Source organism: Zonotrichia leucophrys, chromosome 1A (genome assembly GCF_028769735.1).
Source record: "Zonotrichia leucophrys gambelii isolate GWCS_2022_RI chromosome 1A, RI_Zleu_2.0, whole genome shotgun sequence".
NCBI classification, from domain to species: domain Eukaryota; kingdom Metazoa; phylum Chordata; class Aves; order Passeriformes; family Passerellidae; genus Zonotrichia; species Zonotrichia leucophrys.
The window spans coordinates 5,433,015-5,452,956 of NC_088170.1; the positions used below are offsets into that span (position 1 = coordinate 5,433,015).

The window sequence follows — 19,942 nt, forward strand, 5'->3', positions numbered from 1 at the left end:
AGAAAATTACCATCTTTGCTACAAACAGCTCCTAGCAGAAAATCCCAGCTGTTTAAGACTCAAAGCCCACAGACAGGAAAACCTCAGCCCCTTCAGATATGCTTTACCACTGAAACTGTGGAGTGGCGCTTTGCTCTGTTACAATAAATAGAAGCTGATATTACAACCTAGCTCGATGAGGAAAGGGATAAATGGCAAGCAGGCTATTTCCCAACAGCTGAGCAGTGTCTGTGCCCCACCAAGCAGGCCAGAGCTGCCTGGGTCCCTGTCAGCCCGGTGTGACACCCAGCAGGGCCCTCTCCACACCACATCTGGATCTGGTTACACAACTGCAGCTCTTGCATCAGCCCAGCCCCTGCCTCAGCTGCCCACAGAGGCACAGCGCCCTGGGAGGAATAAATTGGGACCACATTAGCTGTGACCCTCGCCCTGCAATGGCCCTGCCTGTCTGATGACAGAGGAAATCCCTCATCCAAGCTGACAAGCAATATGAAACAGGCAGCTGCATTTACTGGAGAGCCTGGTCAATGCTGAGCGCCTCATTAGGAAATGGGCTCTGTATTGAGCCACATTCCTGCAATTCAGAGCCTAGAAACTCTAAATTAAAACAACATTGATGCCATATCCTCTTTCCAAAATGCTTCTCTTCATCCTAACTTTAATGCACATACTTAGAGAAATTAAAGAAGCAAAATGTCTTTGGCAGGACTCCTTCCCTCTCTTGTGCAGCAGCACCATTCCTGTGTCAGCGACCAGTTGGGAAAGGACAGAGCACAAGGAATGACAGCAGAGCCCTCCAGATGCTGGATACCCTTCCCTAGATGAACCTTTGTGTCTTCACTGATACTTTTAAATAAATAAAAATCACAGGAAATCGTTGGAACAAGTTTTTGTTTTGTGAGTGTTGTACCTCAACACTTAACAGCAAGTCAGCCATGGTAACCAGCACAAGAAAAGTCACGATCCAAATCCTATCCTACACACTTGGATCCACTCACACTCACTAGTGCAGCATGGTCAGGACACTGCTGCTCTTCCCAGCCTGCAGAGAGATTCAGCCATGCTGGTACACAGCTTGCACATCTCTTCCCACAAACAGCCCTTCCCATGTTGCTCAGCATTGCTGTGAGCATCCCACGCACGTGGAAATGGGAATCTTTTACTCAGCTCTGTCTGACCACCAACTGAAAGAGCTGCTTTCCCACCACAAAGCCTAAGCATTTCCTAAGAATGGCATGGACTGAAATACCAAATACTTATCAGGGAGCTCAACAGCTCTGAAACACAAATGACTGAGGTCAGGATCCCAGCTCTGAATCTGAAGGGTTGAATAAACTTTTTTTTGAGTTTTTTGCTTTTCAAAGTTTTCCAGAATATCTTGATTTGTGGCATCACTTGCCTTGAACAGCTGTGTTCAACACATCTGAAAGCCTGAAAGATTTTTTCACTTACAATTTTTACAGTGAATTTAAGAATTACAGCTGAACTTTTAGGAAGTTCCTGGAAGGTGACATGGTTCTGTGGAGCTGGCAAACACAGATGGACCCTTGTTCTGCAGGGTCCATGTGGAGAAGGCTTAAACTGAGGAAGCAGCATAGTTGTTTTGTTGGAAAATATGAGGCTGGTGACCTGGAACAACTGAAGAGGAGTGCAAGGGCCAAGTACACAGAATATTTGCAAAGCATGTGGAAAAATGATATTTCCCTTGACTACATCAGTAATGAAGATCTTGTAAAATCTCACAGCCATCTCTTCTGACCCATCTCCTATTTTCTGGAGCTGTCAAAGTTGGTGTGATTTGAATTTATTCAGAAAAAGTACATACCAAAACTACTGGCACTGAAAAAAAAATGGAATTTTAGATTCTCTGCAACTCATAGAGGTGGTGAGTAATACTCTCCTATAATAAGCAACGAGGAGTTTTTCTATCAATGTGTTGAAAGCTGCACACAAAAAAAATGGATATAAGATGACACATCCTTAAAACACAGGATAGAATTTAGGGAGGATGTGTCAAATCTCTGTATGGTCACATAAATATTTCTCAGGTATATTTTAAATATAGTTTAGATTGTTTATATGCAAACATTCATTCTGCCTTGGGGATTGTGGATGTACTGGAGAATACCTGTGATTTTATACTCATACTACACATAAAACTTTTATTTATACTACCCACAGCACAGATGTGTTGAGGAGATTACTTTCTGCTTTCTTCATAATTTTTAAGATTAAAATCTTAAATAACCTTAAACAATGACAAGTCTTTGTAGCTGACTGCAGTTTTGGAACCAGAATCTTTCTGGCATTTCAACAGTCCAACGAATTGTTGAAAAAGGACTATTGCTCCAACCTCAAATCATAATTGGTCTCACTACATACCAAGAACAATTTCAAATTAATCTCCTTCTTAATTTTCATTTATTTGGGAAAGTATCCCACAAATACACAGAAAAGCATTGTAGAACTGGTATCCTTAAGGGAAATGGCCATGTCTTTTTAGGAAGAGTTTATGATACTGTAAGATTTACCAGCACTGAAAGATAACAACAGGAACTACAATGTTTTAAAAATTGTTTACCTGAAATCTAAGTCATTAGAGACAGGGCCAATGTTAATATGTCAATTAAGTATACACAGATTTTCAGCAGAAAAAAACTCACCACAAAATATTACAGGTTGTTCCAGCTATCACAAAAGATAACCAGAAGGAAACTGGGAAGGGCAAGGGGCATGAAAGCACCTGAATTTAAGCTTAGGACTACAAGAACTAAGAGGTAGTGTTAATTTCTCTTGGAATGAGTGGTACCATAAATTACAGCTGCTGCATTCAACAATTACATGAACAAAACAAGTACTTGGCATTGCTGTGACCACTTCTGATTCCAGTTTTAGCAGATGACCTGGCTGGCCAGTGACAGCAATTACAGCTGTTGCTCAAAAGTAAATAAAACAAGACTGAAATCTATACTTCTTGCTCATTCTGAAGCTGGTACATAAAACTCCCAAAAGTACTGTTCTTAACTGAAACCATAAATAATTATCTTAAACAACATGGCCAATAACCTACTTGAGCTTGCTAAGGAAGAAGCACAGAAATCCCTTATCACAATGCTGACCTGGTTTTGTCTTACATTCTTTGACAGCAACAGAAATCATCTGGTTGACAGATGAAATGTTGCACATAAAATTTTATGAAGATGGAAATGGTGGCACTGAAGAAGTTGATACTGGATTGGCAGCAGCATATGTGCTATTAAGAGGAATGTGGCAAGGGAATAACTCAGGAAAACCTACCAGAAGTGCTGAAGTGAAAAATCTACACAGATTTTTTCAGATCCTAAATCTCTTATTGCCAGGGATGCCTTTTGCCTTCTCTGTGTTTTACTGGCAATGTACTTTTCACATTGCATTCAGCACTGGAACATAATGTTAAATGCTTTAACAGAAACACACTTTTTCTAATTGTTATGCCAACACAGAAATATCCTAGAAATGGGAGAGGCCAGAAATAGGAAGGGACCAATCTCCTCACAAGCACAGGACCTCCCAGAGTCTGTTCTAGAAGCTGACACATGGTGCTCCAGTTGCAATCAGAAATCACAGCAGAGACTGTGTGGTATAACATTCATATCTGAGCTCGAAAGCCTATTCTTCCAAACAGGGTTATTCCCCACAAAGGCAGATACAAACCCCCAAGAGAAATATCACTACTTTTCCCTGAATCTGTGACTATTTGTGCCTGTAACCAATGTCCTCTTCATTCACAACTTCCTATACATCCTATCACACATTTACTACTCAGGCAGTGACACAAAGAAACTCCCCTCAATGCTGAGTCCAGTAGCTAGCTGGAAATTGTTATTTATGCACTTTCCACGCTATCACATGACAGGATTATACATAATTAGTTCCATAAATCAAGATAATAATCCCACACCAGATTATTAAGTGGATTTTTCCCAGCCCTCCTGTACCCACCTGCTGCTTGAGCTGTTGCACGAGACGGTCCTTCTCCCGTTTCAGTGCAGCCACTTCATCCTGAGTCTTCTTCTTAGAGGATGAAAGCTCCAGCAGAGCAATATTGGCATCTTTTTCACTAATGGCAGCAAGAAGGGCTTCTTGTCTGAAAAAAACCCAAATGAATTACATTATTATCCGGCAAAATTTAGAGGACTCCTCTACAAAGATTTGAGCATACCATAAATGCTGTACCAGTGTGCAACTCTGAAAAGCAGTAACAAATATTTTTGTCTGGGCTACGTGTCTGTTGGTGGAACAGAAGTCAAGACACACACACCTCCCTATAAACAACTGTGCTGATCCCAAACTGCGGCTTACAGGGTAAGAAAAATACATTATATTCTTCTTTTGCACTCACCTTCTCAGTTTTTAATAACTACCATTTATTATTACTTTGGCTGAACATTTTCCCATACTCCTTCCCTGCAGCAGAAAACTCTTACAAATAGAATTCAGAAACATTTTATACATACTGGGAAGAAAGGAGACAAAGATAATCACCCTAACAGTTAAACAGCAGTTCTCAAAGGAAGCCAAAGGATTGATTATGTTAGGGAAAGCAGCCTTTTCTGTCCTTCCACCTTAATTCTCGTCTTTAGCTGGTGATGTGCAACAGGATTTCAAAGAAAATCTTGGACTTCTTGCCCAGTAGTGTTGGCTTGTCTCACCTCTCATCACTTTGCAAAGAAGGCATAAAATGAGGTCCTGAACATGTGGTGGTGTGAAAGATGGCATCATGCAGGAGTGATGATGAAAGACCAACCGAATACAACACATTTCTTATGCACATTTAATCTAAAAATAAAGTTGCAAATGCACTTCAAGTTTTGCTGCAGCACTCAATATCAAGTAGTTTATTATCAGAATCCCAATTTAAGCCACTGTCTCAAAAAATGTGGAAAAAAATCACATATTTCAAGAGGAAAAGGTGCATTTCAACAGACAAAAACTGTTCACCATCTGACAGGACAGTGGACTACACAATGGACTTTCTGTGGGTGGAATTTCTCTCTGGGTTTACACAGGTGTTTCTTGTACAGTCCAAGAGAGTTAGCTTGCTTTAAATGAAATACCACCATATCAAAAAATCTCACAGATCCAGTGTAGAGAGTACTTGGGTTCTGCCTAGATCATATATAGAAAAACATTATTGCTTCCCTTTCAAAATGTAATACCAAAAAGTAAAGCAATTTTTAAAGATATATTAGGATAATCATAAAGTATTCTAAATATATTGTGCTATGAAGAAATACAAATATTCTGGTGACTTAATGGAGGTAAATAGTAGAAGAAAGGAAAAGGTGCACATCAGATTCCCAGATGTAGTGTCACTACTGTAGGTGTGGGAACAATGGACAATGGGCATGTTATTATTGCCATTTTGTTTCTGCTGCTTTTGTTTTATGGAAAAGTATCCAGTTTTGGATGTCTGCCTGAAACATGAAAAATACCAATAGGGTGAAGTGACAGAACATGATCCATGACCTCTGCTTTTTTCCAGCTATCGGTATCCTGGGAAAGACAGGCTGGCTTGGAGCTCTGGTCATTTTCACTTTCTTTGGAGTAATCTGTTTTGATTATAAAGAAACACTTATTCTTTTAATAGTAAGCCCACAATCCTCGCTGATGATTCAGGACCAGAGCCAAGAATATCTCCGTAACTCTATCTGTGGAGCCATTACTCTGGTATGGAAATTGGAGGTGCCTCAAATAGCATGTAAGCCATACACCTTCTGCAATCAAATCCTTTCTGCCCATCTCTGCTTCTTAAGTGAAAACCCCAAGGCCAGGAAAATGAGATATAGATAGCAGCACTTTTTTTTTTTTGTTTTTTTCCTGAAAAATCTTTGCCATTATGTGTCACTGTCATATTTTCTGAAAAATCCCTTCACCAGGATTTCTTCTCCTGGGTAGCTGAAAAGCCACAGAGAAAAATAAAAACAATAATTATCTGATTTGCTTCTCCTGTGTTTTGCTGCTTTGGAATGTATTTTGGAAATTGTTTATCCAACAGGTGGTTTTTGAATGGCTTAATGTGAATTGTTTTAACTTAATGACCAATCACTGTCCAGCTGTGTTGGGACTCTAGAAGCAGTCACAATTTTTTTATTAATATCTTCTTAAGCATTCTGTAAATATCCTTTCTCTATTCTTTAGTATAGTTTTAGTATAGCATTCTTTAATATAATATCTATTATATATTATATTTAATATAGCACACATTATTATATATTTTAATAAATTATACACTATATTATACGTCATAATATATATACTATAACACATATATATTATATAAATTAGATATATAGTATATTATTTAATATACTATATATTATATAATATAAAAATAATAAATTAGCCTTCAGGTTCATAATTTCCTTCCTGCCATGGGGGACCCTGAAAAATACCACAACCATGTCTTAGAAAAGAATTTCCTACTGGCCAAAACTTCAGTGCTGTGCTGTGAGATGAGGGTGTTGGTCAAGAAGTGGGGTGAAAGCCATTGTGGCTTTCTGACTGTTTTCTGGAATTGAAACAAAGTGAAGTTTGTACAAAAGTAAGAAAAACACCCTGTGATAAGTGCATTGTAGGGGTGCAGTTTTTACTTTAGCAAGGCAAACATAAACTGCTCCATGTGGGAGAAGGGCAGGTGTCACTGTCAGCTCTGCTGGAAGGGACATGTGTGTAAAGCCAAGTTATTTGCTCTCAGAAGAGCTTGCAACTGCCAGATGATTCCAAGACAATAAAAAGGGCATACTACCAAGCAAAAGACAAGGTTTCTGATTGAAGAGCACTACAAAAGTGATTTATTTGCCTTCCTGAGAGCTTTATCCCCAGGGAGGCCAGAGGAACTTGCTGTGAGACAGGGGATGTGGCAAGAAGGAGCAAATGGGCTGCTGTGTGTGTGGTGGTGGCAGCACATGAACAAACCTATCCATCAGGAGCGCTGCAGTCAGTCCTGGAGGCTCAGGCACTGCCACAGGCTTGGCTTCTTCAGCAAAATGCTTCTCCTCAGTTCACAACATTGGAGGTCCTGAAAAGTTCTCACAAGCAGGCAAAACATGCTGCACAACCCAAGGATGCTGGTATTTTCAGATGCCGGCTAGGGCCAGAGCCACTGAGCAGACACTGGTCACTTAAGTGAATTCAGGTATTTCAGATGCTGGTACTGGGGTAGCTGTGCCAATATCAACTCAGCAGGGGCAAACTGCCCATTTATCTCTGCACTGCAGCAGGGTCTGCAGCCTGAACTGAGCCTCACAAGAGGTGATCAGACTCTGAACACTACCAAAGGAAACCTGAAATGGCAACAGTGTAGAAAAATCTACTGAAAACAGGTTCCAGTTTTACTCCAAATTGCACAAAAAGAAGAAGATTAATTTTTTCCTTCTATTTGCACTGAAGTCTTTCACTGAATGTAGATCATCATCAATACAGACTGGAGTGGTATCAAGAACAGTAGGTTTAATTCTTTATGGTAGATATAATCTCAAGATCAATATCATAATTTGCTCTGTTTGCAGTCTTTAAGAAATAATGCAAAGAAAGATGGGATTGCCTTTTAAAAACAGATGACTACAGAATAGTTACAGGCCAGTAGAGCAGAGAGATTTGACAACAAACACAAAGAATAGTGTGTAAATGCATGTCTCCTTCAAGTCCTGAATAGAAATGTCTGATTTGGGGAAGATAACTGGGCAACAGTTTACTATTACACTGCTACTAATTACAAATATTAATAGAATCAAGCTGTCTTCAAATGGGTTTCTATGGCACTTGGTTTCAGAAGACTACATAATTCCATCACAGCCCTTTCCCAATAAAGGAAAAGAATCCTTTTGGTAAAGCACAAGAGGAGGTGAACTTTAAAAAGCAGTTTTGTACTTTGCAGTACTGTTCCCAGGGTCATAGCACTGGAATATTTATCAGTTGTATAATTAGAAAGAATAACAGGCTGCAAACAGTGCTGAATTAATGATGCTTCAAAACATGAAAACTATACATATTCATTTAAAGAATATGCTTACATATGTCAGGGAGAACACTTATTCCATATAGAGACGTTATAAATATATTGTTCTATAAAATTTTATTTCAAATTATGAAATTTCTTCCTATCTGGAGTATTTCTGAATGTGTGCATGAGATAGTATGAAAGCAATATTGACATCAGCAGCAGCTTTGATTTTAATGTCATGGAAGAACTGGGATAATTCCATCAGCCCTAGCTGCATTATAAGATCAAATCACTTTTCCTTCTGACTGGCATTAAACTAAAGCATTTAAAAGAGTGACACAAATTTGAAGAGCTCAGGTAGCTACAAGCTCATAGCACTGCAGTCAGTTCCTTCAACAGAGACTGTTGCACTTCCATGAACAATGATTAAGCTGCCAGCATTTTCATCCTTGCACATTGAGATGTACTGTAATTATGGCTGTTGTGCCTTCAGTGCACAAGCAAAGATTCTCCTGTTCCATGAGCTGTTTACTCATGGTAAGGGCATCACAAACCAAAGAATGACAGAGGTGCAACTTGTACAAAAACTGTTTTGGTTGTCTGATTTTTGTCCACTGCATTTACTCCAAGCCTACAGAAAATTCTGCTAAAAGCTTTTAATGCTTTCCTATGAGAGACATTTGTAAGACTTACCCTGGTGAATCACCATCACAATAAGAACTGTATTATTTGCATATGAATTAAAAACCCTCCTGTGGTGTGACAACAACAGAGAGAACTCAAGGCAGAGAGATTCAGATAGAGCACTGCAGTGTTATGAGAGCTAGACAGACAGGCAGCAGCACAGAGCATAAAAGCACTGGGATATGGCCTTCAGTAATTTCATGAGTTTAGCAGAATGGCAGGGTTTGGGTGGGTCGCACTCAATAAACTCTTAAAAAGTAATTAGGAGTACAAAACACCAAACCTCTGATTCAATGGGCCAGAAGCCCTGGCTCCATTGTCCTCTCCATCATAAACTATGTCTACCACTGCAGCAGTACTTCTCAACTCCACATTCTTTCCCACCTTTTTTTTTTTTGCTGGTTATAGAACATCTTCAGAAAATTAAAAAACTGACTTCCAGTACCTCACTTGGAGGAGACAGTTCTTGCAGAGCTCTACGTATCAAGATTTGGTTCTTAAAAGCAACCTTGAAAAAGGCAATTAAACCAGTGAACGGCATTTCATGATGCTAACAGATGAGTAACTCACTTAAATATGCAAGCTGCCAAATTCTGCACTGGCTGTAACTTCTGCAGCATTTAAGATGCAGCTCAAAGTATCCCAAAGCGAGCAAACTTTTGTCCAAAAGAAACAGTGGCTACCTCTTACTGCAAGAGAGTGGGGAAAAAAATTTAACTTGGCAATAGGTACTACCTGCTTTTTTTAATTACAGCTGGGAATAATCAAACTTCAGGCTGCAAATTAATTTCCAAAGCACAGCCTTAAATCTTCAGTCAAAAGGGATAATACTACACTCCTTCCATTCCAGTCCTTGTTTCCTGAATCAGCACATCACCTTTGCCTGGCCTGGCTGGCACATCAGCAGCCACTCTAATCTCTGGTCTATGCTCTTACAGCTACCAAAACAGAAATTGAGAATTCAAGCAAACCAAATGAGATGAAAACAAGAGGTTTTTGTCATCAGCAAATTGAAGCTTTCTGAATGAACACCTTTCCACTAGTCTCTTCAATGTCATTGCATACATGTGACCATAAGTGGAAAACAAGATAAAAACACAAACTCTTGGTGAATACAGTTGTGTGGTCACAAAAGTAATGTCCCTTTATTTTTCCACTGTAAGAATGGCAGGATAATAATCAATGTGAATTCCATGATACAGGAAGCATTACCACTTGTACTGTCCTTGTTTAAAAAAAAAAAGATACTGATAATATATTTAGACTTTCCTACACATATCTTCTCTAACATCCCAATTGTCTAGAATCACAGAACTCCTTACTAGGATTGATAAGCAGTGCTTTTAAAAGTCCTTTCCCTCAACATGTTTGATAAAGTCACGAGAAGTCCTATAAATATTTTATATTACCTCTTCCATCAATGTTTTAGCCCTTCTTGCACTTAAGCTTTCCATCCTAATTTTATCACTTTGGCACTAGACGTAAAAATTTGCAATTCCTAGTCCTGCTCATGTCTCAGCTCTGAGCACTCAGAACTGCAGCTCAGCCTTAGACTGTCTGCCAGCATATGTAGAAAAAAATCTAACACTTTCACAGAGAAGTTTCAAACCCACTCCTAATTTCCTGAACTATTTTTATTGATGAATAGCTCAGTGAAAAGCTGGCTGCTGCTTGTCACAGCTGCTAAACTGAGAGCCCATCAGCCTTCCCTGGGTGCCTGTGAAGAGTGGAAGTTCCCCAAGATGGCACACTGCAGAAGGAACTTTCAAACCTGTCACCTGATGTTATGGGAGATTTATCCCCTGTGAAAGGTAGAATTTTTTTGAAAATAACCTTCCTTGCTTGAGCAGCCTTCAGTGCAGAACGTGGATGAGAGACAGCAGTACTTACAAGGCTCTTGAGCTCCCCAGATTTGGCTTTTCTGAGAAGGAACTCCCGAAATTGGCGTTCTTTCTTCACCCGCAGTTTAACAGCAGTGCAGACAGAGCACAAACTCAAGGCATATTTTTCATCCAGGCAACAGAGGCCACCAGAATACATCCACCAGCTTTTGAAAACTGACCTTATAAGAAAGGCAGCTCCAATTTCTCTTCCTGGGACATGGTCAAGCTCAGGTTGAGCTCTAGCTTAGCGTGTGGTTTCACAATCGGCTTAAGCTGACACAAGACAGGCTCTTGTGGCAAGAGATGGTTCTGCCCTCCCATTTCCAGGTTCCTGCCCCTCCACTGGCTGTGCATCCCTGCAGCCTGAGGAGCCAGTTAAACCCTGGATAAACACGAGGAACCCAGACCTGACCGCAGGTTCCCCATCCCTGCAGGAGCTGCCCAGCTGCAGCTCCTCCTGACACCGTGACAGTGTCAAACCCTCCGCTGCCACAGCCAGCACTGCCAAAACATGAGAATGGAAAATGAATCATGGGATTCACACTGATTATAACATATCAAACAACCACAATTACTACAGTGAAAACAACTGTCTTGATGTCTTTGTGAATCTGGCCCGGGTTGAAAGACGGTAGAAAGAAATTTCAGCTTTATCAAACTTTGACATCAATACTGCAATCTTACTGTGGCTTCTGATCACAGAAGGAGAAAACTCTAGTCATGGTTTATTTATTTCATTTAGTGAAATATTCACTATTTATTTCATTTCATTTTAGTGAAAAACTCTCATGATTTACAATACAGTTGTTTTAAGGAAATTATCCAGTCTTTACACTCAAATCGAACAGAGCATCTACCTCCTTGCTAAATGACTACCATGTCATTTCTGGTGAGTATAATTTACCTCACTTCTGCATCTGTCTCATTTCCATAGCTGACATTCTGACAGGTGATCATACCTGCCTTCCTCTATATTTTATCAGCTCACTGGGAAAACAAGGCAAAGGCATTAACTTAGTTTTGGAACCATATTCATACTACACCTGTTCTCAGTGCATTGTGGTTCCACTTTTTTTCCTGGTCCTTTTGTAGGAGTGGCTAAAGAATATTTATTATTTATTTTTATTTCTTTTGGGAAGTCGCATTCAGCATGAGTTTCCACAATTCTCACTTTATTCCTACAATTTCTGCTTTCCCTAAATGTCTCTTTCTCTTGACCAATTTAAGGCTGCTGCCAATTCCCTTTTTGGATACAGACACACAGCTTTGTAACTTTCTTAAACTTTTCTCCTTTTGTTTGGGATGCAAAGACCTTATAGTTTTGGACTTTTGATTTAAATAAATGTTCTGCTTCCTCTACATGAACTTCCTCTGTGTTCTTCTGACCAATTCACTTGCTATCTAGTAGTTTCCATTTTTCAGTCTATTAATTTGAAATTGAGTACTTCACTTTTCTAGCATATTTTTTTTCTTTGAATATAGGTTTTATCAATTTGTGATCACTACAGCTGAAGTCAGTTTTAGTGATGATTTCTTCTCTAGTGTTATCACTACTTATTACAATCCTCACAGTCTCACACCATTATACCTTGGTGATCTAGTCATTATTTATTAAGTTAACAAGCCTGGCAGTTTCTATGATTTGTATCCAAATAGATACATCTGACAAATCCACATTTCTCCATTATTATTTACATTTAACACAACATTATGCCTAAAATCTATAGCAGGAGACCATCCACTCTTTGTGTAACTTTTATAATCCTTACATTATTTTGACTCAAAGTAATGCTATAATTTATACTTTTTTATTTCCTCACAACCTCCATTATAATTAATACACAACACCATTACTTTCATTTTTAGCTTTCCTGAACAACTTGTACCCACATTTCAGCTCTGAATATTAGTCTATTTCTCAGTAATTGCTGTTATCCCTGTGACATCCAGTTTCATGCCACATACCAGATGTGTACAGCTACTTCATTTTGTTGTTCTTTTCCAAACATCTAAATGTTCTTCCACATGTAGCATTTCAATAAATTTTCCTGTCAGAGCTATGGATTGCTTTCATTATTTATTGTCTGAGCACCAACCTGGATGTGCCTTGCCTAACTTCCTACTCCTTCTTCTCTGAGGGTTCTTTTGTATATTTGTTCAAGCTTCTCTTCTAGAACCACTCTGTCTGGTTTCTAAAAATAAATATTTTCTTCAAGGTCAGACCTTTTATATTAATTCTGAAAATGATGTATTTGGGCTTTGGTGGTAGTAACAACAGCAGCACTAACGCTGGTCTCTGTTCCATCCTAACCCTAACTATACCTGTATTTCAGTCTTTTCTGGTTGCTGCTGCTGCCCAGGAAAGGGATTAAAAAAGGAGCACAAGAAATGCCAAGTGTCTGGATAAGGACAAGAATAGCAGCATCAGGGGAAAAAGGCTGGAAGTAGTTTCATTAAACACTGAGGCATCCCTTTGCCTCCTGCTCCTGGTAGCTCCAATGGCTGCTGCTTAAGTAGTGCCAAAAAAAAGTGTTTCTAAGCAAGCAGGAGTTGTTGAAAGGGTTGAGGACAGAAATGGAGCAGGTGTCAGGGGCTATGGATAAAATTTGGATATATTTAGTTCTGTAATTGCAGCAGAAGGGGCCTGAGAGGTTTCATTTAATTTCCTTTTTCAGATCCAGGTCTGAAAGCAGGTGTAGCTACTTGCAGTCCCTGGGTGCAGATTTGTTTGAATGGGCACTGCAGCATTTTCTGATGAGTTTTGAGGATAACTTCCCAGATGCTTGAAGCAACTGGCATTCTACAGTAACTAGGGAGTATCCTCTCACCTTCCCTTCTGCTTTTACCTCCATCCAGTGCCTGTTCTCCACGAGATGAAACCAGAGCTGCATGCAGTAAAAAGTTGAAGAGACTGAGCATGTGTACTCTGCTCCAGAACAAGCACTGTTAAGCCTGACCTAAACCCTGCAAACAGACCTCTGACAATCCTTTACCAGATCCCTGCTAAGTACAGTAATGATACACTCCAACTCAAAGCCTTTCTTCATGTACAGATCTAAAGAGTTTTATTTGAAATAAAGAGAAGCTCAGCCATCTCAAAGTAAGCTGTTACTGCCTGTTTTGTAATGAGACACAAATATGTGAACCTCAAGCAACACACACAAAGTGAGAAAGCAAATACTTCATATGTGAGGACATTGGAAAAACCTCAATTTAGCACATTCTAGCAACCAACACCTTTTCAAGTGAACAAATCTGAAGCTGTGTTCATGCTGTAGTTTGAACAAAAATCCCACCTAAAGTCCTTTATTGAAGAAACACAATCACAGATAAATTTACAAATGTAGCTCTTAGCATCTTACAAAAAGTAATAAACCTGCAAATTTCAAGACTATGAAATAAACAGAAATAAACCAGCTTGTATCACACAAGCAACTGGCTCTCATGAAAGCCTGCCTATACTACAGATAAATGAAAGTTCCCCTATCTTCTTCTAAGTATCATCTAGCTTATTTTGGTAAAATTGACCTTTAATTGGTTGTACAATTATTAGGAATCTAGTTGGTAGCTGGTACCAAATAGTTGGTATCTACTTAGTTAAGATATGTGGCAAGGTTAACTTCTTGTAAAAGAAATCTTACTGAATTTGTAGATGCTTAAATTTTACCTACTTTATAAGAGAAAGAAAGTAAATTAAAAAAAAGGGGGAAGAAAATAACTGCAAGGCAGGGTGAACATGTGTGACATAGGCAACTTTTAATCCTGAAACTATGCTTAAGAAATAAGTGTTTTGGACATCAATAAAAAATCTGAGCATTTTCTGAAGAGTACAGATACTTCCTGTAATGAATTTACAAGAAAATATGAGGATGCTTCATGTAAAAGAAATATTTCCAAAACTAAAAGACCAGCACCAAAGGAAAGTGCTAGATTTTAAAACTAACAACTGCTAAATGCAGAACTTTTAAAAAACAGTGTCATTTGTAATAGAAACATAGCTTAGTGGAGCTGAGAGTCAGGAGCTACTCTTCACTGCTGTCATTTGTGATTTGACCAAAAGCACATCATTTAACTACCTCTGTAAATGCAAATGCTGCTATTTACTAAAGAGCACATCTAGTCCGTCTGTAAAACAGTGACATTCTCAGCTGAAAACAGTCAGGTCTCTTTCTTTCTGTTGCTTATTGCTAACTGAAAGGAAAAAGGGGATTACCAAAAACTTGCACGCTTATTTCTGCTAGGAGCACCATGACTGCACTGAGATTTTTCACCTTTTCACACGAGAAACTACCAGGCCACAGGACTACGAAGGAAACACCTGAACAGCGAGAGGATTCCCCAGCAGACACATGGCAGAGTGGGCAGGACAAGTGGAACTGGCAGCCAGCAGCAAACCTGCCTTTATGGATTTATGGCAGGCTCCCAGTTCAAGGCCCATCTGGCTGGGAAGGGGGAGGCTGGGAGGACCATGCACCACTCACATTTTTGCCATTCCTGCTGCGGTATGGCGTGAATAAATCACAGGGCTGAGGTCAGAACAGCCAGCCCATAAAGTGATTCATGGGCCCAGCAGCACATTCCCCCAGGACTATGTACTTTATTACAGTAAACCTCAGAACAAGATACAATTTCCTGTCTCAAGGAGCAGCCTTTAAATCAGGACACCTGGACAGCCCCGCAGCCGCTTGAGGAACAATGGGGCTGAGCCCCACCGCTGCCTCTGCTGCTGGCCCTGCTGCCTTCACCCAACATCACCTTCAGAGCCTCCTCCTGGCCCTGCTGCCTTCACCCAACACCACCTTCAGAGCCTCCTCCTGGCCCTGCTGCCTTCACCCAACACCACCTTCAGAGCCTCCTCTTCCTCCTCCTCCTGCTGCTGGCCCTGCTGCCTTCACCCAACACCACCTTCAGAGCCTCCTCCTGGCCCTGCTGCCTTCACCCAACACCACCTTCAGAGAGCCTCCTCCTCCTGCCTCTCCTCCTGGCCCTATTGCCTTCACCCAACACCACCTTCAGAGAGCCTCCTCCTCCTCCTCTTGCTGGACATTACTGTGGTGACGACACCACGCAGGCAACACACTGATATAATCCTATTCTTCAGACACAGCTTCCCCACCCAAGAAATAAATACTCTCCATATGTTGTTTTTTCGCTCCATTTTAGCTTTTAGGTCTCTTCTGCACTGTAAAAATTGGATTCAAAACGTTAAGGCAACAGAGGAACTGAAAAGGAAATCATTGGTTTCTCTGTTTGCAGGCAGACCCTGCACTGGAAGGGTTTTTTTTTTTTTCTTCTTTGCAAGCTGAAGAATCTGACATGCAATTTAGGCTGTAATATGGATGTTCTCACTGTGATCAAGGGCTGTGATCTAAGTTTTGGGTTTGGCATCTGGAAAGAAACTGAGGTGGTGACAGAGATGATGGTATTGTTGGACTCCTGAGAAATCTCCCTCCCAGCTAAGAGTAATGTTGCTCTTACACCTCAGGTTACGGTTCCAGGAGAAAGGAAAGAGAACTCGTTTTAAGCCATGAAACAAAGCAGGGGCTACTTTCCACTCTCAATATGCTGTGGAGCCTTATTTCTCTAAACATTTCAACCATACAGAGGAACAACCTGCCATGGCTGGCTTGTATTCCAGCTATCCTTCAGGTAAGGGTGAGGCACACAAAACAGGACAGAGGAAAAACTTGCTTTGCCTCCTTCAGATCCATAATGGATCACCAAAACCAGAGCTAAACTAGGGTCTATTTTTTTTCAGTATGCATAGTTCACAATTAAGAAATGGGAAGGGAAGCTTCCCTTTGAGCATTTAAAGGCAAGATTTTCCTGCAGTTTGATGACAGTAAGTCATTCTGTACAATCACTACAAACAGTGCAAAAATCCTGATAATTTTTACTCTTCAAAGTTCTTTTGGATCTTAAAACTACAGCCATAACAAAGTTACATGTCCCTGGGAAGCTGCTTCATGGAAAACAGACACGCCTGAAAGATGTTCAGAGGACAAAAACATAAGAGAAAGTGATAGAGCAATGGAAGTTTTGGGAATATTTAGATGAGAATTCATCAAATACTGGAAGTTAAGAATGCTCTTGAACTGGTCAAAGCAAAAAAAAAAATCTAGGTAAGGAAAGAGGAGAAGGAAAGGATCGATAAAACAGATGTAACCAGCAATAAACCCATCTGATTTATCCAAGACTGAGCCTCCTGAAGCTATTTGTTTCACAATTACTTTTCCTACAAGTGAAAACAGTTGTGTGGAAAATAACTTCTTCCACCTGCTTATTTTATTTTGTTTTATGCTACTTAAAGGATCTCCTTGACTTCAGTAGATTGTTTCAGAGCTGACAGTAGGCAGAATTAAGGCCTATTGATTTTATCCAGTCTGCTTTCCTGTACAGAATAAATATTTACATCATACCCAGTTGCTCCCAATCATTTATTCTGGGAGGGCTTAATAAAAGGACATGCACTTGGGGCTGAAAGCCATGAGGAAGCCAAGGCTGCTGCCCTTGTGAGTTTGTCCCAGTGGTTATTAATTTTCAGTGTCATAGTCTTATGTCATTCTATTTCCAACCCTTCTGTTCTCAGTTTCTGGATAATGATCCTTGTTTTGACTGTCTCTGCTTGAATAAAGTGTTTTAATATTACTATTACTTGATTTTCTAGATATCAGGACTCTACAGAGTCTGTCTTTTGACAACTGTATCAGCTATCCTGTAATACAGAACTAAAATCTTCATTCTGTTCATACTCATTAATCCTATTTTTATGCAGCCAAAGTCCTTCTGCTGCCAAGACCACAGTTTTTCCATAACATGACCAAACCTTTTCCAAGTCACTCCTTTCCAAATAATGCACAGTAGACTTCATATTGTTCCGATTTAAATGCTTCATGTTCAGATGCACTTTGTATAAATGAGCTTTGCATTAAGAAGCAATTTAAATGGCCCTAGATGTCTGCTGTTACCATTAGGGAACTCCACACCATTTCCTGTATCACCTGCACTGTCATTTTAGACTTGCTTCCAGCTCACTGATCAAATGATTATCAGCATCCAGCCCAGGACAAAATCTATTAAGCTCAAAAATGAAGTTCACTATTCAGTTTTAACTGTAATGGGAAAATGCTGACAGCTAATGCTCACTTTAAGCATGTTGTAAGGGACTCTTTTCAAGGGCATGCAGTGATAGCACAAGGGAATGCCTTCAATCTGACAGAACATGGAGTTAAATTAGATATTAGGAAGAAATTCTTCACTGTGAGGGTGCTGAGGCACTGGCACAGGGTGCCCAGAGAAGCTGTGGATGCCCCATCAGTGGAAATGTCCAAGGCCAGGCTGGATGGGACCAGGATGGAGCCTGGTCCAGCGGAAGGTTTGGAACTGGATGATCTTTAAGGTCCCTTCCAAACCAAACTGTTCCTTGATTCTGTAATAATGTTGGGAATTGGTCTTCTACAGAAGATTAATTATACTTAATGCAAAAAGTTACTTATACTAAACAAGGTTGGGTTTTTGTAACCAAACTTTAGAGATAATCAAGGAACCATATCACATTTTTTTGGCATTACGCATCTTACACAAAGTAATTTGACTGGTATTAATTAAAGGCCTATTCTTTATATTATCAGAATATTTTATCAGCTTATTCATCACTCTGCTCATGAATTGTAACAGTTAATCAATTCATAGCACGTTAGCCACCCTCTGCCTGCTATTCTGCAACACTTCCAGGACTTCAGCATTTCCGTAACTTCTAGAATTTCACCAGAATTCCAGTATTTATTAAACTTTCAAGGAGCCAAAATTCCCTTTTGCCAACTTCTCCAGTGTTCTTAGATTCTAAAACCAGCAGTATGCTACCCCCAACACATGTGCAACTTCTTCAGCAGTTTCTTATGCTGGAAAGAGAAATATGGAATGCCACAGTGCCTTTCTAAGAAGAGGCAAAAACATTTATGTTCAAGTCCTATGTGATCCAAACTAACAACAAAGGATGTTACAAACCAGCAAAGTAACATTTTAGGCATACTACAAATACCTCGAGTGGCCTAATAAACTGAAAAAAAAAAAAAATCTTGATTTTGTTTTTTTCAGTAATTCTGATTATGCTGGCTATTTACTATCAATAGAAAACAGCATTTTTAAATAATTGAACAGGGTTTTTTGAATGCTGGCATTAAGAAAAAAACAGAGGTCTTTCATCACTATAGCAAATACAAATGGCTTCCTCTCTGAAACCAAAGACAGAATTACCACTGACTTCATACAGTAAGAGCTGTATTATGGGACCAGACTCCCACTTCCTTCCAAATGGCTTCAAATTTTTAATACAAGTTCCCAAAATCTTTCAGCATTTAATCTATCTACTTAAAAACACACATAAAATCGTACCTAATATCAAACTCTGAATATATTAATGTTGCAAAGTGAAATTTGCAGACATTGAGAAACCTAACTTTAGCTCTACATGCTTGTGGGGATGTTTTATGCTGTCTCAGTCTTCTGTTAAATGAATGTATACAGGTTTGGCCAAAGGACTTGTCTTTCATTTCATCTTCAAGACCTTATTTACATAAGATAGCAACACATTCAGGGACTATGGCAGGAAAGCACCTTAAATTGCTTAGCAAAATCATCATCAGGCAGAACAGAGATTAACACTGGCAGATCCCTAGGAATTTTTTGGCTAATCATTTGCAGCAAAGTGCTTAACTGTGACATAGAGAGGGTTCAAGGGTGGAGTGGAAAACCAAGTTTTGATGTTTAGGTTTTGTTGTCAATGTGTCATTTCAAAAAATCTGACATTATATTATAAAGTAACATAATATTCTATTATTAACATGATTTCACTGCAAAACAAAGTAAGGAAGCAAAAGGAAATGCGAATTGTTTGTTGTTTCTCTCACACATTTTGCTTTTTTACTTACTGGTGCAATAGAAACAGGGAAAGGTAAAGGTGACTAAGTAGAATAAATGTAGAAATGAGAAACAACTCCTCTTGAAGGCAGTACCATTTATAATCTTCTATTTAAAGGCAACCTAATCACAACTGTGTCCATCGAGACATCCCTTTGCAGTCAAGAGCTCATTTGCCATGAAAAGCTGAGGCAAGTGCCAAACCCTCTGGCTGCTCCAGGTGCTGCTCTCTGCTTACAGCAAGCACCCAGGGAAGCCAGTTTTCCTGCCCTGCAGACAAGCCCATCCCAGGAAAGCCTTACCTGTGGGAGGCACAGCCCAGCACAAGCCTGGCCAGGGGATTTACACCTCTGCTTTGATGTGGCTGGGAGGGCAGCGAGTGCCCAGGCAGCTGGGAGAGCCCCTCTCCCCAGCAGGACGGGATCAGGCTCCCAGCAGAGGTCACTCTGAGGGAAGCAAAGCAATAACAACC

General features: G+C 39.8%; 1 protein-coding gene across 13 annotated transcripts in view; it reads right to left on the bottom strand.

Annotated features, from left to right (window-relative positions):
* Positions 1 to 19,942, bottom strand: part of ERC1 (ELKS/RAB6-interacting/CAST family member 1) — a 271,066-nt gene that overhangs the window by 52,141 nt on the left and 198,983 nt on the right. For all 13 annotated transcript variants that reach the window (XM_064736111.1, XM_064736157.1, XM_064736148.1 and 10 more), the window contains one exon: positions 3,982 to 4,126. In XM_064736111.1, coding sequence (XP_064592181.1) covers positions 3,982 to 4,126 — 145 coding nt within the window. The remainder of the gene's footprint in view (positions 1 to 3,981; positions 4,127 to 19,942) is intronic.